Source organism: Struthio camelus, chromosome W (genome assembly GCF_040807025.1).
Source record: "Struthio camelus isolate bStrCam1 chromosome W, bStrCam1.hap1, whole genome shotgun sequence".
Lineage (NCBI taxonomy): Eukaryota > Metazoa > Chordata > Aves > Struthioniformes > Struthionidae > Struthio > Struthio camelus.
This window is the reverse complement of record NC_090981.1, coordinates 67,011,499-67,038,620: the sequence shown is the minus strand read 5'-3', so window position 1 is coordinate 67,038,620 and position 27,122 is coordinate 67,011,499. Positions and strand designations below refer to the sequence as shown.

The 27,122-nt window shown below is 48.2% G+C and overlaps 1 protein-coding gene across 3 annotated transcripts in view; it reads right to left on the bottom strand.

The window, feature by feature from the left end:
* Nucleotides 1-27,122, bottom strand: part of LOC138064157 (mitogen-activated protein kinase 4-like) — an 86,584-nt gene that overhangs the window by 46,583 nt on the left and 12,879 nt on the right. For 2 of the 3 annotated variants that reach the window (XM_068925495.1, XM_068925497.1), the window contains exon 2: nucleotides 908-2,392. In XM_068925495.1, coding sequence (XP_068781596.1) covers nucleotides 908-1,453 — 546 coding nt within the window. In that variant the 5' untranslated portion in view covers nucleotides 1,454-2,392. Of the gene's footprint in view, nucleotides 1-907; nucleotides 2,393-19,434; nucleotides 19,535-20,119; nucleotides 20,243-27,122 lie in introns of those variants that run through there. The other variant, XM_068925496.1, reaches the window with a different exon arrangement.

The following is a 27,122-nucleotide window of genomic DNA, read 5'->3' as shown; positions in this document are numbered from 1 at the left end:
CACACGGAGAGAGACAGCAGCAAATCTGATCGGCATGACAAGATCTGGTTCCCAGTTGTGCAATGGCTGATGCCAGCTAGGATGTGGAGCGAAATGCTGGAAGAAGAAACATTCTGCAAATGAAAAATCAAGGACATTTGGCACAAAAATGAGGATAAAAACAAATACAATGTCTATTAACAAGAGTCAGATACCCTTTTCACGTACTTCTGTTGCAGGGATGAATGACGGCTCACGTTTTATAAAAGAGGCAAAGCAAGAAACACCAAGTTTAGTCATTTAAACAAAACAAGCAAACACATAACCCCCATAGGCCATTACTGCGATGGAAGAAAAGCAGCAGCCTGATATAAAGCAGCAAAAAAAATCTGAATGGCACTTGAAGAGGTATGGTGCCTGTGCCTCACTTCGCAGAGCTCGAGAACTGCTTTGCCCTGAACCTGCAACGTGCTTGGCAGCGCTGAACCCATGAACTAACACCCAGAAAAAACCTCATGGTTTAGAAAAGGGAGCGCAAATACTAACAGCAAGAATCCTAATAGCACTGGCAGGTGCCCCGAAGAGGCTCAGTGAATAGTTTCTCCTGAGAAGAAATGCTTTGGTCCTGTTGCTTCTGCTACACACATGCACATGTCAGAGGACCGGAGAAGCACAAATGCAGGCAGGCAAACACCCAAGCTGCTCAATCTCCTCACACAGCAGTGTTAAATGAGGAACTAGCTAGGGCTCAACCGGTACAGCGTGACTGCAACCAAGGTTGCTACCCACAAGAGCGGAGGTGACCATGGGGCTGGCTCCTCACGTGGCCGGGAGCAAGAGCATCCAGGCGATTTGATTTCAACATCTGCCCATCCTGAACAGCAACTCGTGAAAAGAGAAACAATCTTGGTGAGTTTGTGTCACGTACCTTATGCGAGTAATGTTGATCCACAATTCTGGCTAGCCCAAAATCACCAATCTTCAACACCAGGTCCTCCGTGCTGATGAAAATATTGGCCGGCTTCAGGTCTCTGTGGAGCACGTTAGCCGAATGGATGTACTTCAGCCCTCGGAGCAGCTGGTACATGAAGAGCTTGGCATGCTCCTCGGTGAGCTTCCCCTGCTCCAGTAGCCGAGCCAGGTCTGTCTCCATGTACTCCTGAACGATGTACACCATGTTAAACTTGAAAAAGTCTCCGTGCAGGTTGGTCCCCTTCGGTCCCAGCACCTCATACACCTTCACAATGTTGTCGTGGTCCAGCCTGCGGATGATTTTGATCTCCCGGAAGGCGTGTTTCATACTCTGCGCATCACTGATGGTGATCTTCTTCACGGCAACTTTGCGGCAGCTCTTGCTGTCAAGGGCTGACAGCACCAGTCCATTCGCACCAAAGCCCAAGGGCCGGAAATTAATGAAGCGGCAGCCTAGATCGTACCCGTACATGCTGGCAATACAGTCGCACTTCTCTGCCATCGCGGGCTCAGTCCTCTTTCGGCTTTTCTTCTGCGTCACTTGAAAAACTGGGAGAGTCAAAGAACTTCCAGATCACAAATATGTTTTGAAATAAAGCAGGTCATTATTACTCACAGATGCTTGGGAGATTTCTCGCTCTGAGCCCATGATTACAAGATGAGAAGGTTCCTGACACGCAGACACACTAAAAATAGACAAGAGCACACAAACACACACACAAACACAAACAAAATGTTTTAAAATGGATAAAGGATCAAGGGGTAGAGGAGACTTTCCAAACAGCGTGGTATTCCAAATGCAGTGAAGAAATAGCTCTATCAAAACATAGAAAGGTGATTTTTCTAGTTACTTAAAGATCAGTGCTACTAAATGTTTCAGCCACTTTCTTCTTTTTCGTCTCTGAAGTCTCCAAAACAATGCCGAAACGATGGGCTTGCTCGTGCTGACAAACGTCCCGTCCCCGCAGTCTCAGTCCAAGGGCAGTCGCCCTGCGGTGCAGCCAGCGCCGAGCCCGCTGCAGCGAGGCAGAGCCCAGAGCTGTCCCATAGCCCCTTCGCTGCCCCAAGAGCCTTTCTGCCTGTGAGGCGCGGTGCGACAGCGTCACTCGGACCAGCGAAGCGCAGCCAGGGCCTGGATTTCGGCTCCTTGGAAATCAGCACGGCTTTGCAGTTCTCATCGTCCCTCCTTCTTTGCAGACGCGCTCCATTTTCCTGTTGGCAGGTATCAATCTGGACAGAAGTAAATGCTTTTCGGACTGAAACTCACTTTCTATCAGCTGTGTTCAGTGCAGTAGGCTTCCACGTTCGTCATCCCTTGCATGTCTTTTGTTAGCGAACCCAAGCGTCATTCGATCTTTAGAGCCAGTTGGAACATTTATCGTTGGAGGAGGTTCCTGCATTGTACCGTCTGGCTACCCCTCAGCAGGTTGCAACCCGTGTCCTGCAAGAAAAGAAGAGATTGGTTCATTTGATAATAACACTGAATATGTAAATGCTCTCTTCTTGAAGGTTAAACACGAGCAAAACTGTGACCTTTTGGAAATTCGTTACTTAGTTATGCCCTCCAAATGTACCCATCATTACCAACGTTTTTCAGATGGTTAATCTTTCCTTTTTGGGCTGAAATACACAGAGAACTGATAACGCTTGCTTTTCATTTTGCTGCGCTTTTTTTAATCTGTTTGAAAATTTTATGAGGTGATTTGCAGAAGGCTAAGGTTCAATAACACACTGATGTCTCCAATTGCCCACTTAGCACAAACATGTTTAACTGAACTACAAGAAAATTACATTAGCAGTACATGAGGTGTGCAATGCCTTTCCTGCTAAGCAACTGAAGGCAAAGAATGCCATAGTTTTCTTCAGTTTGCAATGAATATAATTTTGGCTTAAAAACAACAATTTCCCAGGTTTTTTTTTTTTTTTGCTCTTTTGTATGCAAATGCAAGCGGAAAAGTGTTTCCAACCAACACGTGACTCGTATCTGTGCTCTGCACCAGCTAAGGTAGGTAAAAAAATTGCCTCAGTTGCCAAGCTGCAATAATGATCTTACATTTCTGCAGCGCCTTTCATCTGAAAGGAACCTAACACAATTTATAAGCTTTACTGATGGGGACTCGAACAGCACAAAAAAGAAGCCCTCCACCTGTCTCTGAAAGAAACCCACCTCTGGGACGCAAGCCAGGAGCTGCACCTGAATAAAGGAGCCTGACGTGGTCTTGTCAGACCTGGATTTAAAGTTCAGCACTGCCACCTCCTCCGTGCGCCCGGGCAAATCACTTAGGAAAAGGAGGCATCTCTTACGAGCGCTGCAGGCCTCGCCAAGCTTGTTTTTGGGTCAGAGAGGTCCCACAGTGAAGCTCAGCAGCAGCCTGTGGATGCCACTGGCTTCGCGCCTGCAAAGGCGGGTAGCTGCCAAGCTCTTGCATCGCGCTGACAAACCACTCGCTTTTAGTGCGGCGGTCACGAAAGAATCTCGTGAGTTTTTCAGATCAGGGTGCAAGAGGAGGCTAACGACACAGAGCTCGTTTCCCCTCCAGAAACGCTAACGGTACGCAGCACGTTCCAGGGAAAGGAGGAGAACGTCTTCATTAAGATGGACGACTCGTGTCATCCTGAGCGCGGGGATTTGCTGCTCATCAGCAGAGGCTGAGACGGCAGGTCAGGCGCTTGGCTCGGCGGAGCGCTGCTCTGCACGCAGCCCGCGCCGAGAGGGCAGGAATCCCTCTGCCTCTGCATCAGCTTTGCCGGTGATAAATACAGAGGTGGGAAAACCCGGTGCGAAAATATAAGTTGACTTCATTTGTCACTGTGTCCTTCATAAGGACGTGTTCAGCACCAAGATGCTGTGACCTGGGCTCGCTGCCGTGGTACAGCGTGTACAGCACAGCTTCCCGTTGTCTCCACAGAGCCCGCAGTGACTTCTTGGACGCGGGGCTGCAGGCAGCTAAGATCTGCTTGTGGTTTTTCAGCCTTTCGGAAGCTGGAAAACACTGACAAAGATGATAGCTGGGAATTCAGTGCAGTTCTGTAGGATTAAATGGGGATGGGGGGAGGGAGAAACGGGGCAAATAATTCCACGCCAGTCAGGTCAGCTTTGCTAAGCGAACGCACACGGCATTGCTCCCGGCTGCAGTCATCTAGGTGCGGGCTCCAGGGCCAGCAGGAAGGAGCAAAACACAGCCCTCGGCCAAGCGAAACAGGCCTCCGCGCCGCATCCGGCTTTCCCTCGCCCGCTCCCTCCCGCTCAGCTCGGCGGCCTCGGCTGGTGCAGCCGACGGGCAAGGCAAACGTTGCGGAAAGAGATGAGCTACGATGCCCCTCTCTCGCTCTAACGTGTTTTCGCCTCCAAACCCTGGCTCGCAGTGCGGCTGTGGGAAGGTCAGCCCTCTTTTTTGGCCATACGTGTAATTCCGCCAGGACACCGGGCTCTGCGGCGACCCCTCGGCGGGCTCCGAGCCTTTCAGCCCGGGGTCAGGAGAACTTAGCAGGACAGCAACTAGCTGGGGTGAACTCCGATGGCCAGCAATTCCTACTCGGCCATAAGGAAGCCAAAAGACACATTTTTTTTCTAAATTGCAGTATACGAATGCATACCCAAACTCGATGCGACCTCTAGGCTCTTGGCAGGCGACTGACACTGTCTCCCATGGAGAACAGCCATGGGGTTGCTTACAACAGTAAAGGATTTGACACCCGCGAAGCGCATCCACCCACCTGCTGGATAACTCGAAACGAAGGCTGCATGCTTCAGCAGTCTGACGCTGGCCTTCTTCCCCATGATACCCAAGTCTTAAATCATTATGACAGCACCAAATGCCAATCATAAATCTGGAAAATCTATCTGCGCTTTATTCATGAATAGGTTTTTGGCAATCGCTAAGCATGGTAGGTGACAAGACACTGACGTCCTCTAAATATTTTAAGAGCTTTCAAACAAAAAGCACTTTGCATATATAAGTGCAAAATGCATTATAATTAACTCATCAAATATACTCACTAGCCAAGTGCTTGTCTTTCTAGCTAGACCGTAAATCTTCAGACATATGCCGGGCAGCCTTAAGAATCAGTGTCCTTCAGAAAGATGGTGCTGCCTCTGACAGAGCTCCCCAGCAGAGCACTGCACGGCGTTACCCAGGGGTCTGCACGGCCCGTGGCAGTGAGGTGTTCCAGCAGAGTCTTCGAGGTCCTCTTCTTCGTTCTAACTCTGCTTGCCCTGATGGTCTGCACGGCCCGTGGCAGTGAGGTGTTCCAGTAGAGTCTTCGAGGTCCTCTTCTTCGTTCTAACTCTGCTTGCCCTGATGGTCTGCACGGCCCGTGGCAGTGAGGTGTTCCAGTAGAGTCTTCGAGGTCCTCTTCTTCGTTCTAACTCTGCTTGCCCTGATGGTCTGCACGGCCCGTGGCAGTGAGGTGTTCCAGCAGAGTCTTCGAGGTCCTCTTCTTCGTTCTAACTCTGCTTGCCCTGATGGTCTGCACGGCCCGTGGCAGTGAGGTGTTCCAGCAGAGTCTTCGAGGTCCTCTTCTTCGTTCTAACTCTGCTTGCCCTGATGTCCATGGAAATGTTACTACCGGCTATTCTGAGAATCGCAACCCATGCTTTGGGTCCTCTCCCTGCCCTGCTTGCCACGCTAGGGGCACCTATGGGCATGGAGGATCTGCTACGCTCTAAACTGTATTCTGCAAAGCAACAGCACACTGCAGGACCCCTCTGGCCCTCACATACCTGCAAACGTCCTGCCAAACCCTCCCCCAGAGATGCACAAAACTTGCACGAATCTCTCCTTCCAGCCTGCCCTTGCTGCTCTGTGCCAGATTGCTACCTGCTCCTAAAATCCAGGGAGAGCGGCTGTTTCCCTGCCGCATGCAGGAAGCTTTCCAGTAATTCAGCCTCCTCCTCATTCCTGTGACGGCACGGGGCAGTCAGCTGCCCTCACCCCTGCCCCTGCCCAGTTCCTGGGCCAGCAACGCTCTCACCAATGTGCGGCCACAGCAGGAGACCGCGAGGCCGTCCCCCCAGAGCTAATCCTAGGCAAAGCACGGCGTCCACCCCCTCCATCCCTCGCTGCTCACCTCTTACCAGCGCAGCCACACACCAGCGGCGTCTGCGCACGTTCGACTCCCCCCCACACCGTGTCAGCTCACCTCTCTGCCGCTTGTGCCACGCACCTACTGCCCATCACGGAGAGCGTGCTGACAGCAAACGTGTACTCATGCTGTTCAGGGTATCGTCCTGAGAGCTAAGTTTAAAAGGTCTCCTTTCTAATGCTATTCAGGCTTCATAAAGTACTGTAAAAATACCCCTTGAGGTTAAGTCAGTTAGGCCATACTCCTTGTTCTACATACCACACAGAGCGATTAAGGGTCAGCCCGCTCAATTATTCTGATCATTTTCAGGTGCTATTCTCATTTCAGTTTCCGACTTGAGACCTCTGCAGCCTGGCTTTCAAGAGCACTGGATACCCACGGAGGAGAAAGTGCTCAACACCTTCAAATCCCTGCCCCTGGATGTCTCCAGTTGGCTGTTTACCATTGCATACAGACTCAAAAGCAGAAACGTGGCCAGACTTCAGGAAGAAGTGGTCACAGCTTCCAGGTCAAGAGGCCTCCCCATGTGGGGTCCTCGGGCCGGTGACGCCAGCAAGGCTGTGCCACAGGGATGCCACTAGCCCCTAGGCCCAGGGGAAGCGGTAACTTTCCCAAGGGTGGTGGACGTGGGAAGTTCGACGGTGGCCTGTTGTTGCAAAAACGTGGGACGCACTTCACTGGATGACTCTGCTCCGCAGAGCAGCGCGAAGCCAAGAAGTCCTGCTTCACTGCAAAACTCCTCCTACGTGGCTCCTGCTGCCACTTCCCAGAGACGCTGTTTGATCGTGCCCGGTTCACTCCTGTAGCAATCACAAATAACACCTTAAAGCCTGCATGAAAGGAGAATTAGTCTGTTGACACCAGCAGGGCAGGCACCACTTTTGGGACATAAGCCTAAAAGACGCATGACGTCCCAGTTAATAGATTCCCAGTTGTGCAGATGTCCCTAACGCACAGGGTGGGGGTAATTTTAGCTACATTTACAATTCCCAAGTCAAACATTTGCTCATGTTCAACCAATGGAGAGAGCTCTACTCACCTCCTATGCTTCCATCCTCAGGCAGCTTTCTAAGACCAGGAGATGAACTCCTTTCTTGGACTGCCCAACTAGCCACTAATAACCAGGCGAGCTTACCCAAACAGCTAAAGCCATATCCCACCTTCTGGAAAGCTAAAGTTAGGCAAGGCTGCAGTGTCACGATCAATTTAGGTCAGTCTCAGTGTGGCTGGCACCAAAAGAGTTGATGCCATCCTCCTGTCCCAAGCACAATCACAGACCCCGCTGACAGTGGAGTGTGACCGAAGCCGCTCAAGCTGCCCGTCAGGCCTCAAGCTGAGATGAATTTCTCCCTCCCTGTGTACTTCTGAAACTGTTTTCCAAATAATTTTTTTTTTAATAGCTGTGGGAGAGGTGTGAGGACAGCCTGCTTCCTGGTACACGCACAACCCATAATGTGCTCACGCTGGTTGCAAAGTCACTTCCCCTTAAGAAAAGGGCAGCATCACTGGGAAAATAGGGCTGAGAAAACGCAAGAGGGATGAAGCACTGGATAAACACTGAAAGCAGAGGAGAGAGAATGGGCACCGAGCTTCCTGGCTGCTAAGCCAGATATGGGGTGGCTACATCAGCTTCGCAGGCCTGCCGATCCTGGCGGCTGCAAAGACCCTAACGGCCTCTCCCAGAGGCTTCCAAAGATGGGAAACACGCTGGGATCCCTTCCACCCTTGGCAACAACCTCAAAGAGAGCGACGGGATCTAAGATCTTGGAGTCTAACCATGCTGGTGATTCTTACAGCACTCCTTCCTACGCCTCTAACAACGCATTTTTATGAGGCTTCTTTCACAATGAAGATTTTTCTCCAGTTAGTTTTTGACCCATAATGATCAGTCAACCCTTTAAAAAAGCCTCAAGAATAAAAGAAGCAAAAAATTCATTAAAAGAAAAAAAAAAAAGCCCTAAGCCCCTGCGGCATGGCTGGCAAGGAAACGCAGCGTGTTTCTCACGGGGAGATCTGCCCCACAAGCACTTTGCATCACAGAGCTGAGCATCCTTACACCAACGCTTCCAAGAAAAGCCTTGAAGTAGCGCTCCTGGTTTGAGATCCACCTTTTGGATAACCTCTCTGGAGTAAAGAGTGAGCTCCACCCCTGCAGGAGAGGGTGTTTAGGGACTCGGCTTTCAAGATCAGTGACAGCCTGCCATTAAATGCATCAGTAGGCGCTGAGCACCTCGCCCATACCCTGCAGCTAGGGGGGCAGGAGAGAGACTCAGAGATTTTACCCAGGTGGCCAGTTTTTAGCCCAGGAAACAGGCAAGGAGCTACCAAGAAGTTTCAGCAACCCAAGTTCAATCTGGTGGCAAGTGACTCGTGACAGGGCACAGCAAACATCTCCTCCTTTCACCTCCCAGAAGAGACTTCTGACAGTCTTCCTTGTAAGCCTGCTCAGCAGGTCCTTGAGATCCTGGTAAGAAAGCCCAGAGGTCGATACTCAGGAGCTGATCTGTGTCTGATAGCCACACTGGGATTTCTCTCTGCGTTAACCTCAGACACCAGTGCAAATCCTCCTTGCAGCTGCTTGGGCCCAGGCTGCGGTCTGAGCAGCTTTCTGATGAGGACCCTCAAACGGAAATCTAACTTCTTGTCTTTCTAACAATGCTAAACAGAGGCTTTTTTAGCTGATTTCTGAGACATCAGCACCATAAAATAACATTAGATGAATAGCTTTTCACAAAATAGCTTTGATTTCTCTAAAGTACTTTTCACCATTAAGCCAAGTACAGAGGCCCTTGTCATGTGTGACAGTACATTTCTTTTGCCAGAGTCTACAGAACAGCTAACACTTCTCTTCTAACAGTCTAATTAGGAAAGTTCAGACCAGTCAGCGTACTCTGGGTCTCTCTCTCCTCAGTCGTTCGTTACTGACTAATCCAGTCCTCCAGTCCTCAGGATCGCAGAAAATATCTCACATGTTCAATAATTTTGTATGACTTAAGAACACTTTCTGACGTGACAAACACTTTTGGAAACCATGTGGATTCTCAGCACCACCTTTATAAAGCAGAGGTGTTAAACCCAAGACTTGCAGCCAAATGGCAGTTTCTTGCAATATAACATATATTTCACATTTGCTTTCAAATTCAAAGGTTGTCTCTCTTTGCCGGTCACAAGTTCCTCTAAAGATGCTCAGACGTTACCCCTCATGATGGCCATAAAAGGTCCTTGGGCTAGATCCTATTTACATGCTTAACCAAGCTGCTTAGCAGACTCATCTTTTGTGAGCTGTGGACCACGGCAATTTACTGGGTGAGTTGGATATCTTAAGGAACAGCTCTTCAGAACAGCTGACCGGGGAATTCCCTGAATTAGATGGCAATAAACAGCCAAGGAAAGAGGCAGGAACATAATAAGTAGAGGGAGGTACTGAAACCTGGAATAAGAGATAAAATCTTGCCTCCAAAGAGATAGGCTTTTCTTCCACACCAGAGTAAAAGCAGCCCAATGGTTAGAGCAGTTCACAAGGCTCAAATCTCTTTGGCATGGCTGGAGCAAGGACTCGAATCTAGATCTTCACACCCAGCATGAGCTGCCTGACTGCAAGATCAGCGTCTCTCATACACAATGCATATTTATGGGTGCAAAGTGCAATGACTGCTCAGCCTCTGCTAGTGCCCTTCCAGGGTCCCTGGGGACACAGAGGCATACCCACCTCCAGCTTCCCCTCCACGTTACCCACCAGATGCTGTTGCTGCCCAGGGACCACTGCTCCAGCCAGGGTGTCCCTTGACCTCTTGCCCCTTGGCTGCTCTCTCCACTTCCCCACCCAACCCGAGGCCCTCTCTGCTGCTCCTTCGCCCTTCGTGAAGGTGTGTGCTCTTGCTATCGCCTTGTGCCTATCTTCTCCTATCTGTGCACCTGAGGGTGATGCCATATGGGGCTTGCTCCTCAGGTGGGCAAGGGCTGGCCCTGCTGCTGCAGGACACCCAAAGACCCCTGCCTCTGAGTATTATATATGTAAAAATGTTTTACAAAATGGTAGGAAAACACCTACTGTGAGGCAGCTGCCCTGGTTTTGCTTGATAGTCCATGATCTCTTCATTACCTAGTGACCTTCAGAAGCAGACGGGCATGCAGTAGCTGGTTTCTGGTGATTTTCAGCAATCAGACTCTCTTAGATGTCCTTTTCGACATGATGTCCAAGGGCAGATTTCAATTCTAGATATATAGACTACCCGGCCTCAGAACGCATCCATGTTTGTACAGCGCAGTAATTATAGACGTCATTTCACATCACGCAGAATGACAGATATAACCCAGAGAGATGCAGCCACAACACAAACAAAACAGAGCATTTAGGAAAAAACGCTGAGATGATGCTGTTATGAGTTGTGAACTTCAAACACGGGGAAAACATGGAATCCCAAAAGTTACAGTTTTCCAGGGATACCAAACCAAAGCCCTGACCTTTACCCTTACGCCACACACTGACATCTGCTATTGCCGTCAGCCGTGTTACTAACCAATTAAAGGATTAACTTCAGATACTGAAGCAGGTAAAATACACTCTTGGTAGCTGCAGCTCACAGGTAGTCCTGTCTGCTAGCACATACACTGAACAACTGACACCAAGTGATAGAACGAAATGAAGTCATTGGTTTTTCCCTTAATTTCAGGAAACTAATTTCCCCCATCTGCCCAAGTTTAGTAGCTATTCCATCCAGAGGCATAAGCCAGCTTCCATTTAAGTCATCAAGGAAATTCAATTATTTCTGCAGGACCTGCAGCTTGAAGAACCTCTTGCAAATGGTGCTGTTTCCAAGTCGAATCCTCCATGCTGTTCCTGAGACTCACAAGCGCTTCAGCTGGGAAGACAGCAACTAGGAAGCAGAGCACGGACAGGCTTCTCCTGCGTCCCTGCTTGTTATTTTTGCCACCTAATGACCCTGCAGGCTCTTGGCAAGGCTGCGTGGGAACCTGTTCTGGTTGACTAGGAAGGTGCTAGCAGCATTTTCCTCCACGCTTAGCTAGAACACATTGTCCTTCAGCGCAAAGGCCAGGGCTAGCAAAGCTTCAGAGACAGGCACGCAGGAGAGAGCAGACAAGTGTCGTTTTGAAACACTGCTGGAATCGGCTTCTCAACTCCCATTTCCCCACAGCAAAGGGCATTTATTTCTGGCACTGCATCTGGTTCCCCCCTTTCCCCACACGAACAGGTGCAGCCCTCCACCAAACTCAAAGAGCATGCTGAGCATTAAAAAGCACCCACGACTCCCCTAGCCTTCCCTTTCACCACCCAAATGAAATGAAGAGTGAGCTTTTAGAAGCAGCACAAGCTTTGAGTTACTCTCAGAATCACTATAAAAGCAGATCAGACAGATCCTTTGCTGGCAGATTTCATTACTAAAATTGCAAAATTCACAACTCCAGTTCACTGGCTTAGAGCTACAGCCTCTTTTTCTTGGTCGATTTTTTGCTAATCTCTTCCTGGAGGTTTCACTGAGACCAAAGAACTCCTCCAATCAAATACAGGGTCTTCTGGCCCCTTTTGCAAATACAGCTCAATATATATATATATATATATATATATATATATATATATATATATATACACACACATATATAGAGATATAATCCAAATGATAAAATATTTTTTTTCTTTTAATAGGAAAAGAGTTCATAATACCCTCAGCATTAACAAGCTGGAACAAATGAATATGAAACCCAAGATACAAACACATGTAACACATCACAGGTCAGCTGGAGGCCTCCAGTGCTCCCTGTATTCTTGACAGACCTGGAATATATCCCTGTTCTCATTCAGTTAAGATCCTGAGAAAACACCCAAGTTGCATCTGTGTTTCACTCACTGGAGAGCTCACTTCTCTTTGCCACGACCCAATGCAAATCAGGTGAGCAAAGCCAGAGTGTTGTGGCATCTCACGAGCATAAAACTGTGTTTCAAAGCCTCTCTGCATTTCAGCTGTGCTAACAACATACTCCCATGAGAGCCAGAGGAACCTCTTAACAAGATACACTGGCTTTTAAAAAGGCAGAGGAGCATCTGCTAAAATGATAAGTGACTTGTTACCTGTCTTCAGCCCAGGGGTGACAGGGACGGGGCTGACGTGGAACCATCCCACCCAAGAAGTGTGTCTTAGTGCCGTGACTCCCTCTGCTCCAGCGGTGCAAGCCCATCTCGTGGCCAGAGCCGGGGAGGACAGTGAGGGCCTCGTGCTCCCCCGGTGAGCCACGAGCAACTGAGCCACCGTGCTGATTGTCCCTCCACCACTACGGATCCCTCACTCGCACAGCTGTAAAGGCTCCAACGGGTAAATACTGACTGCTCTTGGAGACAGAGATGCAGATTTACGCAGAGGCACAGAAGATCCCGATATTCACTGAAGGAAATCAGTCGTGCCCAGGAACAATAAATGAGCGCAACAAAAATCCAAACGAGACGCCAGAGATCAGTCTAACTGCACGACCATCAGTGGGGTTTCAAATTAGCAAAGATTTCCTCAAAATCAGGTAAAGTAGCAGTTGGCTGTAGCTAAACATCCATCAGTTATTGCTTTCCTGAGCTAGCCATTATCTGCCTTTTTTCCCCCTATATTATAATAATTATTATAATAATGAAGTTTCAAAGGATTTGAACAATGTTTACATAGTGCTTTGAAACAGCCAAAAAGAATCATGATGGAAATGTGGATGATCAGGAATCTTTTCCTGACAAGATGTTATTTTCCACGGGAAAACGTCACATCTTCCATGCAGAAGTGGTCTAGGGGAAAACGACTGCCTCTGCCATATCTTCCAGTTAGGAAAAGAGGGTTCAAAGCTGTCAGAGCGCTACCAGTTTTCAAGACAAAACATTGCAATTTTTGATCTGCAACCACTTCGTTTAGAAAGGAAATTAAACACAAGGAATGAAACATTAGGAAATCACTGGGGTTTTTTTTTTTCCAGATGTTCAGCTCATCAACGCTTTCAACCTACCACATTTTCCTGCTGACTCGTATGAATTTGAAGGAGCCGAGAAAACGTCTCTTGTCTGGCTACGCTACAAAACCACCCCAAACCACACACACGCTGCTCCCAAACGCTCCCATCTCTTCCTAGATCATTTTGCTGCATGTACGTGTTGCCACAGGTTCCTTATGCCAACGAATGCCTTGCACCAGCCGCATCTAGGGCTTTCGGGCCTCTCTGAAGTCTCGCAGCCAGGAGCACCTGCAGGTACAAGGTCACAGTGACAAAGCTGGAGGCTTTGCACAAAGATGCTCCAGATTAGCAACTGGTCTAAATGACACTAAGAGGAAAGGAAGAAAAAAAAATTAAAGTGAATCTGCTCCTGTTGTGTTCTTCACGCCAGATTAAGGCCTCTTTGTTATAACCCTTCATCATCAGGGCTGCTCCATTAACCCGACAGCGGGCTCACAGCCGGTTACTTTACTGTGCGTTTAACAGCATTCTCTGTAAACACCAGGGAATCCTTCCTGAAACCCTTCTGTTCTCTGTCCTCTAACAGAACTTACAGAAAGTAATGATATGGAAAACATTAAATGTTAAGCTTTGTTTCGGCTTGCTACAATTAATCATTAAACATGGGCCTCATGAACGAGGAGAAATGTAATGGATCGGGCCAACGTGGAGTAGGTATTTGAAGAGGGAAGCACTTAATGGTTAAAATAAAGATATATGGAACATATGACACGGAGGAGAGATGCAGGCGGTCCAGGGATACCCTCTGAAAAGCATCTGCCAGCAGTTACCAAACAGTTTGGCAAACACTGCTCGCTCCTGTAGTTAGAAGCAAAAATAATTACAGCCTCTCTTCAATCCAGCAATTATCTAATGCTGGCTTCTGAATGCAAGTATTGAACAGATAAATCAGCTCTTGCAGCCATTAAGTGGGCAATGCAAAGTCAGAAAGATGCTTTAGATTGTAAAGTCACAGGAGGGAAAAAAGAGGAACAACAAGGAGAAAGGAAGGCAAACAAATGCCTAGGCTTTGCAAGGACAGCAAGTTGAATCAGACAGGTAACCAGAAGAAAGCCATCTGCGAATCTCGGTGGGAAAGTTATTCATGCATTGCAAATCCAGCTACGCCACTGCAAAAAAGGAGTATGTATTGCGTAAACACCGCAAAGGCAGTGGTGGGGTCTCAAGACTGACAGTGAGATCCAAGGGCAGACGTTGACCTGATGAGTGGTCAGCGTGCTGACCTGATGAGTGGCTTCAGCGTGCTGAAAGGTAAGCTTCTCCATCTCAAAAACGGAGTGTTTCTAACTTGCGGTAACTAACCTGAATTAGCTGCGTCAGAGCAAAATAACTCCGAAGACGGCATAAAGCGGGCTTTTACTTGTGTCAGCAGCTTGCATTCAGCTCCTGTGGACCTCAAATCAAGCTGCCGATTTGAGCCATAAGTTATGTGTCTTCAGGACTGCTTTATTTCAGCTGCTACTAGACAGTAGGACGTACTTCTCGCACTAAAGACCTCAGTCTAGGCACAGGTTTCCTGGATGTCTGAGCAGAGAAAACCAAGAAAAAAGTAGCAAAAAACTTCTCGTGGCAAAGGGAACTGTGCCTATCTGAAACAGCACTTGGGCCAACAAGCTTCGACGGCAAGGCAACGTGCCATGTTGGATTTGAGCTCTGTCTCTGTATATCAGCTCTCAACCCCACCATACTGGGAAGTTTACGCCAGCCAGAACTGAGCACGTTTCTAACCTTTTCAGCAATATGAACCAAACGCAACAGGGAGAGCTGGGACCAGGTAGGCTTGGATGGGACATTGTGCTAGAAGAATGCCAAATGGTTGGCGGTAGGGAGAAATCTTGGAGGAAGAGAGTGCTACCACTGTCACCTTTTTGGCTTCTTTTGTATGCAATGGAAGGAAACCAAGTTTTGCCTTGTCAGCTTAATTACTAATAATTAGTACAGTTCTAGAAGCACTGACAGAGAAAACGCAATGCATATCACTAAAAGAGAAGAGTCTTATTTTGTGTCTTGCTGGGTACAGGCAGTAACACCTACACTACTGCAGCAGGCATGGATTTAACTCATGACATGCTCATGACACTGCAGGCCCCTTTCTGCGTCCTTCCACCCACTCCTCTGTTGGCAAGGGAATTCCACCACTCTGCTCAAACCTGCTCCCGCACCAGAAGGCATAGGGGCATGGTGCCGGGTCTGGGGGCACGCGTGGCTGGACTGGAATAGGGAACGGACGCCAAGAGAAACCCAGTAACTGTTGGGCTGGATGTGAACTGACCAATGAGCAGACAAGTATGTTTTGCAGAAAGTTTTGGAGCAGACAGCAGTGTAGAGATGCAATTCTCCTCCTCCAGGCTGAAACTGGGGAAGGTGGAAAATAACAATACCTGGATTCCGATTTGCTTCCAGTGTGTTACACAATGCATTTCATCTGCAGATTAAAAGGAAAACTTTAGCAAGACAACATGGACTCATGGAAAATGAAAAAAATCCTGTCCTGGCCACCACACCACAAGGACGTGTGCTAACAGTGGGAGTATGGTGTCCCTGTTACCCAGTAGGATGAGAAGACAACAGGCAAACGAGGGACTTGGGGAGCCCAGAAGCCCCTTTGGCATACAAATGACAGCAAACTGCCACAAGCTCCATGGCCCCCCCAGTTTCTTTCAATGCCCTGCTGAGTGATGACCCTGCAGCACCTTCTACCATCACAGAGGTGCCAAGGCAGAAATCACTTCTGAGAGGATGGCCCTGGAAGATGGCAAGCCACCTTCCTGTCCTCACTGTCGTGGCATGGCACCTCTTACCGAACCGTTGAGAGTGAAGACCTGGCCCTGGCTGCCCACCTCCTGCACAATATGGAGAGGGGTACAACAGCAGAGCTGTCAACAGGCAACACGTTCCTGGGGAATTGACAGTTGCCTCCATTTGTCCTTTTTATCTCTGTCTTGGGCAATCGAGACAACAGGAAATCCAAAGGATCACACAATGAAAGGTTAAATAACTTTCTCTGAAGGGCTACCAGAGTTACTTTAGCAGTGCTCTCCATTATCCAAATTAAACATCACTTCTGCCTGGTTATTTCATTAGAAGCACTAAAGAAATGCAGTAAAGCATGTGTGCAATCTGGATGCTGCTCCTGAGTCATCTGAACAGCTGAAGCCCAGATACTGCAATGGGGAAACAAACATCTAACTCTACCTAAAATATGTCTTTCTGAAAAAAGGGCTAGATTCTGGAGGAGCACTGCAGACAACAAAGTGGGAATTTCAGGATGCCAGCCTCATCATGAGCAATCCCAGTTTTTCTCTCTTCTCATCCGCAAAGCTGTTGTAATGAGAAAGCATTGTTTCAGTGGCCTAAAGAAAATAGCTGCAAAGACCAACAGCAGTCATAAAAACAGCAGCGATGCCATTTAGCTGCAGATAATGGAAAACATAGTCTATTTTCATGCAACTAGGAACCAGATTCCCAAGGGTTTTTCAACTGATGAGGCCATGATCTGCCATCCATTTTAAAAGCCAAATTCAATGGGAGCTTCAGGGCAAACTGCAAGACAACACAGCAGACAGGTCTTAAAGCATAATAGAGGATCTATCCTGAGGGTCAGGATCAGGGAGTGATAAAACTTGCGGTTACATGAAGATGACATGCAGGAGAATACATCTGGTTTGTTTATACCGGCAGAGTCACCGGGATCTTTTGCTTATGAGCTTGATAGAAGGATTTTGCTGTAGTGTCGGAAGGCAGGGAGGGACACTAGTTTTAGGGGAACTGAGTGCTAACTTTATTCCCATCCCCTGTCTACGAGAAACGAACCGGCTCTCAGCTATCGTTTCCAGAAGACGCGTGCAATTCTCCAAGCACTTCCAGCGTCTCCCCGGATAAGAGCTGAACGCTTTGTCGTAAGAAGCTTTTCCTTTTTACTGAACCTGCTAAAAGCGCTGGCGTGCTCTCTCATTGGAGGAATCCATTAAAGCTCAAGTGTTGTAACAAGCTGTCTGTTATTAACAAAGCACCACAGGTGCTAATTAAAGAAGGATAACAGAGCGATGTCTCGCTTGAGAGCGTGTAATATAAAGGGCCAGATCCTGCAAACCAGGAGCCTCGGGCCCAAGATTAAACACCGTGCTGCAAAGCGAGGCTGGTCCAGCAGGGGTTTTACCGCTGCGTTCATTGTATGGACTTAGCTTATTGATTCCCATATCGGGCAGATGGGGCAGGAGCGTTATGCGATTCATTTTTTCAGTTCCCTCGCCTCCTCCCCTTACAAAAGCCTTTCAAACGGCCTTTATCACCGCCTCATCATTATCGGTGCTGCAGTACCATCCCTGCTGGGCGCAGTGGTGCACAAGCACAGCAAAGGTCACGTCTTCCCCAATGGAGCCAAGAAGCAAAGACCCAAGGAGCGGACGAAGCCGGCGCAGAAGGGAAATTCAGCACAGAGCGCTCCTGTGAAGGACTCGCACATTTTGAAGGAGTCTCTCAAAATCTTCGTCACAGCAGCGGAGTTACCGAAGTAGAAGGAAAAACGGGCAAGTTTCCTGTAGCTCTTACGCTCCCCGAGCAGCGATAGTTTTAAAGCTGAAACTTAATTAAACACTCCCATCAATGAACAAGGGCTCCCGCTGCTAAGTTCGGCAGGAACGTCTTCCTAGTTTTCTTCAGCTTAAGCCAAAAACTGAAGGATCTTGTTCTCTGCTTTGAAATCTCTTGGACCTCGCAGCACCATGAGGTTTCTATCATGGTGGGGGGGCTCCATCCCCACCCATCAGCCCCTCCTGCTAAGGAGCAAGTGATGCTGGTGTGCAGCTGTGTCCTCAGCTACCTCCGTGCCAGCGTCTCCATCGGCGACGTCCTGTCCCAAGGCCCCTGGAAGCGGCACAAGCTTGTGCACTGAGCTGCTGGCACCAGGCAGCACTTGGACCCGTACAAAAGCAACCTGCCAAATTAGAGGGCTACTGTTCTGAGCTCCTCCGAGTGAAGCTCCTTTGTATTATGACAGGCAAAGTCCTCCTCCCGGGCAGGATCAGACCCTCTTACGCAAGAGCTGTTTCTAGCACAACAGTCAGAAATTAGGGACGGGGAGGCTACGTATGGCACCCGCTGCTCCGGCACTGCTGGCTCTGAGGAGTCTCATCTCGGCTCAGGAACGGATCACCTACCTATTTCCCCCAAAATAGTATTTTTCAGATTTCTTTAATACCAAGATTCTAATGGAAACCCGCAGCAACCCTGGTCCCAGTGAGAAGCAAGGAGACAAGCAGTGCTGCGACCAGCCAAAGGCCAGAAGGCACCAAATAGGACTGCACCTCTGCTGCAACTGAACCCGTCCCCCCGGACAAAAGGGGGGGACTCAGTGTGACTGTGTGGGAAGAGCCTGAAGGAGAAGGTAGAGCCAAAGGGAAGTAGCATAAAAATGATCCCAGAATCTTGGCTTGCATGGTAGAAAAACATATAAAATTTTCACATACACATCACCACAGTGGAAGAAAGTGCAGCAGTATCACTCAATATGACAAAGCCACCTATGCTACCCAAACCTCTTCCATGAAAATAAGACCTTTGATTTTAATGGCTAGCACACTTGTGGCCAGGCCAAATTATACTAGCAAAAAAAAAAAAAAAAAGACTCAGACAACACTCATTAGTTCACGGAAAGAACAGAAAACAATGAAGAACTTGCTGACACTTGCACAGATTTTCAATAGTGCAGAAAAGCTACTCAGCTGACCCCCAGTCAGACAGACAGTCTCAGTAAATCAACCGTGGCTAGGAGCTTCAAATTGTTGAATACAGATAAGAAGGGCGGAAAGGTCGCTTTCCCAGAGGGACTGAACACGTGAGAAAACATTGGGCTTTCTGGTTTGCAGCCAGGGAGCAACTAGATAATGCCTTGAACAAATGTTGGTTTAGTGCATACACCAAACAGCCAACATACCTTCTGCCATTAATCTAAATAAAACATTTGTTTGACACGCTATTGTTAAGCTGGAAAAACCTAGCTTTACATCTAACAAGTTATTCACAATCATCCCCTGAGGTCCATACGCTGCACAAGCAGCTTTCCTTCCTGGCCGTGTCAAGTACTTCACAAGAGGCAGACAGCCGTCTCACCCGGTACCTCTGGTGCACCTGTAGCCTCTATCCTGCTCATTCTTCAGCGACAGGTTTAATAGCTGCAGTTTCCATATCATGCTTGCTTTTAATGGCTAAAAATATACTGACTTTAAAACAGCAGAATTATTTCCTTTACTTAAATACAACAATTACTAGAATCAATGACTCAGAAATCTCTCCACTAACCATATACCAGAGTAGAAACACGATATCTAATCACTTTGCCCTTTTGGTTTGGCATTTACAATCTCCTCTTCTAAGAAAGAAATGAGATAATCCAACCTTTGCAGCTTAGAGGCCAGATGCTTCTTCAGAGAGAGCTGGGCCTTCTTTCCCAAAGATGCCCTGGGTTTGCATTTTGCCTGCGTTATCACTGGTGGGGCTGAAGCAAGGTAAGCAAAAGTAGAAAGATAAAAAAATATATATATATATAAATATATATATTTATATAAACAGCCCTAGAGATTTCATTTCAACACACTAAGCTGTCATCTTGCAAAAGTGCATGCATTTGTGTCTCTGGGAGCATGCCTAACCCCTCCCTTAATCTCCCTGTTCACTGACAAATCTCATGCTGTATTGTAGTTTATTCTGGGGCCCTGGGCTGGACCACTTGCAGGTCTGCATGCTTAGCTCAGAAATACAATGAGGCTAGGCTTTAGAGAGAGAGAAAAAGAACTGCATTTGTCTGCAGACATCATTTCATAAAACGCTCCCATCTTCACTCCTCCCACTGCAGTCCCACAGCCATGTCCCCACGCTACTGCAGTCCCAAAGCACCAGGAAGAGAGCTGCTCCAGCGACTTCCAATTGGGTAAGAGAGGAAAGGGGGTAAAAACGTGATATGCAGAGCCTTGCCCAGTGACCGAGCCAGAACTGTAACGGTGACACCCCTTCACGCCCCACGTGTTGCACCACGCACACACTAAAGGCTCAAGGAATCAACAGCAGCTCAGTGGCAGTGTACCTTCAAGTGCAGGCTCCTGCCTCCTTCATCCTTGAGGTGTCAAGGAGCAAACGACAGCAACTTCCACCTACAAACAGCCTTCTGGGAGCCTGATGAAAGCCTTCGTTGGACTGACCTTCCTCCTGACTGCTTATGCTCCTTGCCTGCTTGCAGCCTTGAGAAGAAGGAGTGCTTATGCTGAGCAAAGCAGAGCCTCAGACCGCTGCTCTTTGCCATAGGCTTTAGGTTTCGGAGACACGCTGTGAGCTAGAACGTGCTGGGAGGCAGGCAGAGCTGTATTTTATTGCACAAACGATCTGTTGAACAAGATAACGCACACAAGGAATCGTGACCTGCAATCCATCACAAACAGCACCGCCATAGGTTCAAACATTGAAGAGAACGAACCGTAAATCCATGCGATTGTCCAGACGTGGTATTTTACCATAAGTTCAGTGATATTTGGCGACTGTCATAGAGCCAGCCCTTGGTATTAAACGTTTATGAGATTCTCACATACAGGGGTTCAGGCAATTAAGCCTCCCAGAGTGCATCGATACCCCTGTTCAAGGGCTTGAGCCTAGTTTCCAGTCCACACTGCCTTCACCCTCCCTCCGTACAGATACAAGCCCTCACTCGGTCAGGCTTTCCCGGCACACAGCTCTGGCCCGCGTGGTCTCCCAGCACTGCCAAAACTGCAGGTCTCCATGGCTGAACTCCATAACTCGTCTGTCTGCCATCATACATCCCGTTTGCCTTTCCCTTACGAAAGGAGTCAGGGCCTTCCCAAGGATGGGGACTCGGGGCAGGGAACGTGCCAGACTTGAGCTCTCTCCTTGGGCTGACTCCCCAAAGAGCCAGGGAGACGAGGTCCCACAGCTGCAAACAGATGCTGAAGATCAGGATTCCCAGGCTAATAACTTAGCACTACAAAGCTTCCCCGCTTCTCCCCCCGGAAAAAGGCTTCACTTTAATACCTCTGAGTTTTGAGATTTTGGGAGACTGTGGTGCATACTCATGGGATGCTTGCGGCTGGCACAGCAGACAGCCAGCGGCAGTGGAAGAAACGTGCTGGCGTTGTCAAAAATAACACGGGAGACTTTTCTAGAGAATTAAAAGAAAAAAAAACGTTGCAAGTCCTGGTCCTAAAATAGCCTGCGCAAAAACAAAACGCCGCTAGTGACTTTTAGCCATTGCCATCATACATGGGGAATAAAAGGCTTTGCTCGACCACTGCTAATACTTGTTCTCAGTATAATCGCCTACTACCATAATGAGATTATGCGGCTTAACTTTATTTTAAAGGAACATCAATGGGCTGGACAGCCCATCTGAGCAGATTTTTCATGCTACACAGAGTAATACCAGAAAGACATCAAACCAGACAGCTATTTTTAGGAAGCATTCCTCTAACCACCTATGCGGAGAGAGACTGCAAGGCAACAGAGGTGCATCAGGCAAGCAGTAGCTGAATGAGTGAGAGAACACGGCACAGAAAAAACATGCCAGATTCATCTCTGGTTTCTCTTGGCTGAGTTAGACAAGGAACAAATTTAGCTAGAGCCTGCCCCTGCATTTCTTCAATGCTGTGTTGTGAAATGGACTCAAGCTTCCTCCCACTTTGACTTCCTCCTACTGCACTGGAGGTAACGAAAAGCCTGGGCTGTGTTCTACTTCGAGAGACAAACGTGACTCTCGTAGCCACTCGCAGCAAACAGGCTAAATCCGTGGGGGTCTGGGCCTGGTGCCCTAAGGTGCACAGCGCACCTCCGCACACCAATCCTGCAGCATGCGGAGGGCAACTTGAAAAAGATGGACAAACACATTTCTAATCTTGGTCTAAATGACTGTTTAAATTGCCTGCACGATCTAATGACACCAGGCGGTGTGAAATGGGCAATTCCTCCTCCTGTCGTGCCCACAATAAGCAGCTTGTTCCCTACAAAAGCTGGAACTCAGGTTCTTCTTCTTTCCTCCTTGCTCTTACCCGCTCGTTTGGAGAGTCTGCTGCAGAGGCTTTATAGAGACAGCTAGAGAAATGTCCCCTAAAGGAGCCTGGAGTTTTAGGTCCATCCACCACTATGCCATCCTTTGTCACCTGGGATGCAGCAGCTATTTGCTATGCAGAGACCCAGAGGTAGCATTTCACCTGTCACTCCAAGAGGCGTAGGTAGACATGCCTGATCAAGACTTAAAGTAGCTGACTCAAGTCCTGGGAGTACCAAAAGGAGATGCTTTGGCCTCCAGATGAGTTCAAGCACGCTAAGCAGATTTGTACAGTACATGGCACCACAGCCTTGCTGCTCCTGGCAACCTGGGTAGCTCTGGAGCTTAACCCTGCAAAACACCCAGCAACTTCAAAATAAGCTGGACACGGCAATGCCAGTAGTCCTTTATTTTTTTCTTTTTCCAAGAGAGATTCAAGCTTGAGACCCAGGGACTGAAGCCCAAACATTTTGCTCTCCATGTTCTGTTCAAGGGCATCGTTGTGCCTTTCCTCTTGTGACTCAGTCATGCCTCGTGCTCCTGCATGAAACCCAATCAGGGATTAAGCATCAGAGGAGCACAGTAAAACGATGGGCCCCTAGCCCAGGCAGCTCACAGTTCGGCATCTTTAGCTCCCACACTGATGAGGCGAGAAAAATAACCCATTAAAAAAAATCACTTTAATTGCCTTGCCAGTGGTTTGCACAAGCTCTAGCTAATGCTTGAGGTTAAAATGAATTAAGCCTTTAATAGCAAATTCTCTTCCATTCCTCCCACTTTCCCCTTAAATTTTAATGGCGTTGCAGGGAGGGAGGAAACAGATTTAAAATGCTGCTGAAAAAAGTTCCCAGAAATACCATCCTCATCATCCGTCACATTTCAACATGTATTAATTACCACACATCACCAGCCTCACTTAGAGAAAGGGTGGAAATCCAGGGGTTAAAGGCATGAGCTGGAGCCACTTTGCCACCGAGTGGGCTATCACAGGGATGTCTATCTGCATTTTTATGACAAAGCCAGTTTTCATCATTGGCTCCTTTGCAACAACAACCACGTTCAGTCCTGCTGAGTCTGCTGTGCCGCAGGCTCCCACTGCATGCATGCAATCTGTTTTGGGGCGTACCATCCACGCTGCTGTCTAGATGCAATGAAGACAGTTACTACGTTTCCAATCTTCATGCAAGAAGGGATCTTAAACAGGATGAGGAAACCGAGAAGGAGCAACTGATCCTCCCTGGATCATTCCATGATCCTCCAGGGCCCTTGCTTGTGACTGTCCCCCATGGCAGTGCCCCTCCAAGCTCTGTCCCACGCAACCGTGGAGGTCTTGTGCTTTAAAGACATCATCCAGCATTATCTGTGCCAGTTTACGGCAACTCAGGAGAACAAGTGGTCCACAACCTGGGCTCACTTTCAGCAAAAAGAGATGCAAACAAATGAGCACACGCACCAAAACCCAGAGAGCGAGTCACAGGAGCAGCGAGCGTTGTCTGCCTGCTGCCTGGCTATTACTGCAGCTAAGATGAGCCCTTAATAAGAGGATCATCTGACCCATGCGTGATCCTGCTCCCCTCACGAACTGGGTGCCCAGAAGGGACAAAGAGGGCCAGAGCAGCTCTAAGGCAGAACCACGGGGCTGCTACAGATTTGTGGTGTTTTGCTTTGTTTTGAAATCCGATGATGCTTTAAACACAGGGCCAGATCATCAGCTGGCGCTGGCTTCAGCTGATGTGAACCTCTCCCAATTCACTGGGAGCAACGCAACTACGCTCCTTTGCACCAGCCTGGGGTCTAGACTGCCAAGGTTTAGCATTCAGCCAAATACTGCTCTGTAATATCCCTTCTGCTCTACACAGGGCAATAAAAGAGTGATTAGGATAGAGCAATTGCAGCAGACCTAATCCACTTCTTGACTTTTGGCTCCAGTGGGTGGCGAAATACCCATTTCTGCAGAAGGAATCATGCCAAGAAAACCTGGCTAAATTGTTTTGTAAGACCCAAGTCTCAAAGACTTACCTTTTCCCCCTTTCAATATTTACTGTTTGAAAAATTCTTATATTTCTAGAGTGCTTTTCATGTGTAGGTCTTACAGCACTTTTCTGGGATCAAGGAAGGCTGCCGAATATATGTGACGGCAATAAAGACTTTTTTGTCTGAACAGTAGCAGACACACAGGATATATTCAGATAAAAGAGGCCAGTGCAGGAGAGGAGTTTATATTCCAGGATATAAGCACAAAACCATAGGGGATTTGTACAAATAGAGCTCTATTCCCATTTACAGGGCCCCAGGGCACAAGAAACAGCTTCCAAAACAGGGGTGCCTCCGATCCCCTGAGGCCACACAAGTCATTACATGGGAGTTTGACTGGTGGTATCCGTATGGAGGATTTCTTCCCCACCGGGCTCCACCTCAGACGTCCTCCCAGTCACCGTCGGGGAGCCCCGTGCACCCGGCAGCGTAGGCAGGCGCTCTGGGAATTTGGGCTGCCTACCAGGATGGAGCCGTCATGCACTGTGCAGTGGCACACAGACAAAGTGCCACGCTTCCTGCTGCTGACTACCCTTCCCTCCTCAGTCTGCAATGTGCTGGTACAATAAAACAGGTGAAATAAGCAAAAATAGTAGCCCTTGCTCTGATAGATGGAAAAAGGAGAAAATAAGTTTTCCAGACTTTGAACTCGCTGTTTTTTTTCCCCCGCTGTTCTGCTGCTGCACTAATCCCAGCAGTGCTTCTGGTATCTGCTCAAAGGCACATTTGTGGATACTGAAAAGATGTTGCAAGCGCTGAGTGGCATTTCCTTGAAACCTGTTCCCTTCTTCTAAAATGTACTCTGCCCACTTGGCTGCATTTGAAGAGTAGACAGTAATTAGCTTTCAAGCATAGAGGTTGGGGTTTGGGGTTTTGTTGGTTTGTTTTTGTTTGTTTTGGGGTTTTTTTTTTTGTCCTTAGAACCATCTTTTTAACAGAAGGGATCATGGCATTTCTAAATTTAAGGAGACAAAGACTGTGAAAGCCTTTCCTGAATGTAGCATTGCCTCTGCACTTTATAAACACACAAGCTAATGAGGGCCTTCAAGTACAGTGATCAAACTCCTTCCTAGCAGTCTGATCAGCACCGCTAGCAGATCTTGTTTGTGTGCATCTCTGCCATCATCAAAGTTCAGCAACTGCTCTTTGCAGCATTTATATTTTGCTAAACAGCTGTTATTTACTGAGTCACTTACCCTGAGCTATTGCTCTGCCTGTGCACCGGCCTTAGCGCTGGGGCACGTAATGATGCGTAGAATAAATGAGAGATTCACAGGAGCATCCAGACGACCTCCTTCAAGAAACCAAAACCGAGTCAGGAGGACGGGCAAGGCCTCACAGCGGCGCGTGTGCAAGTGCTGGCATCTGGATGCTTTCCATGGAGCACGTGGCCAGCAGCAAGTTGGGGAATCGCCTGCCTGAACAAGGGGCAGTCCAGCAGCAAGGCTGCAAGGCTTCTTCAAGGAGCAGAAAGAGGCATGATGACTCCTCACCCTGGACAGCCTCCCCATTCGAATCAGCGTTGGGAACTCCTCCTGTCCGCAGTTTCGGCAAGAGGAGGAATTTTTTTTTTTTTTTTTTTTTACCTAGACGTGGTCACCAAGTTAGATAAATCCTCCCCATGAAATGCAACGCCAGGACCATTTCAGCAGAAAACACGGTGTTGGACAGCTGTGGGAAATGCAAGTAGATTCAAGCCTGCATTCAAGCAAGCACTGCTCAGTGAGGCTTAGCCAGAGGAACTGCAGGCTTCGATGCCTTTCCTCATTATTCATCTCTGGAAAACTGGCTTTTTTGCCCCAATTACTAACCATGAACAAAACCCAATAGAGACGAGGCACTCAGCTGGCATGGACATCTGTCCTGCTTAATGTCAAGCAGGTATTTTGGGAAGTGAGTGAGGTTGTGTCATTACTGCGATGGCAGGCTTAAAAGTTTTGTTTTCTTTCCTTTTTAAATAAGCAAAATGAACCCCTAAAAACAAGACCAGGTAAGACTCAGAGGAAGCTAGCATTTAAATGAGACAAGTTTAAAAGTCAAACCATTGATATTGTTCCACAAATATAATAAAGCACATCAAGATGCCATTTCATATTTCACTGTTTCTTATTCAAGTAGTAGAGGAGACGCACATAATAATGATATTGTGCGCATCGTGATCCCTTCACAGTCACCATTTAAAACACAGCACTGTTTTTTTCTGAGAGTACTGTCATATTTCCTTGTTTGCCTCTTTTACCAGGGAGTCCAAGACTGACCTCGGGTATAAAGCAAACAGGAAAAAAAAGAGGAATAGGCATATGAAACAATCTTTTTTTAAGACTCATCTCAATGAAGCTTAGAAAATGGTGGTGCAGTCTTAGAGGAACGAGGAATAACCTTCCAGCAGACGGAAAGCTCTGTATGGGGCCTCCAAGTCTACCGTTGCTCACGTAGCTGTAAGCACATTGGGAACTGGTCCTGCAGCATCCCCTCAACCCTCTGCGAACGAGGGACACCCAGGCACAGCTCTCATCTCTCACGTATGCAGCCAAACCCCCGAGGACCCAGCTGCTCAGAAGTGAAGTGCCTGTTTCCCTTATAACTGCCTGGAGCAGCAGCCTGGACGCTCTCCTTGAACAGCCCACGGACCTGTACCTGCTCCTGCTACATCCAAAGTGCCCCTGGCACGGAGCTTGAGCGACACTGCAGCTCAGGTAGTTTCACCCCGATACGAACAGCATCACTGGGAGACAGCAAGGAACACCAAAATACATTATAGCAAGGCGGTGAGAGCCCTCTGCTCAGCCACGGGTCAACCTTGGCACACCGGCTGGAATATAACCAGAGGGAAGCACAGAGCCAGGACATCTCTGCTCGCGGGCGAGGGCCCTCACCACGGTGAGGGTTGCTGCTGTTCTTGATCTGTGAACGAGCCCACGAAGACCAGACTGGCAAGCCCCAGGAGCAGATCCTGGAGGACCACTCAGGCAGCCAGACCACCTCCAGTCCAGAACGGACGCCA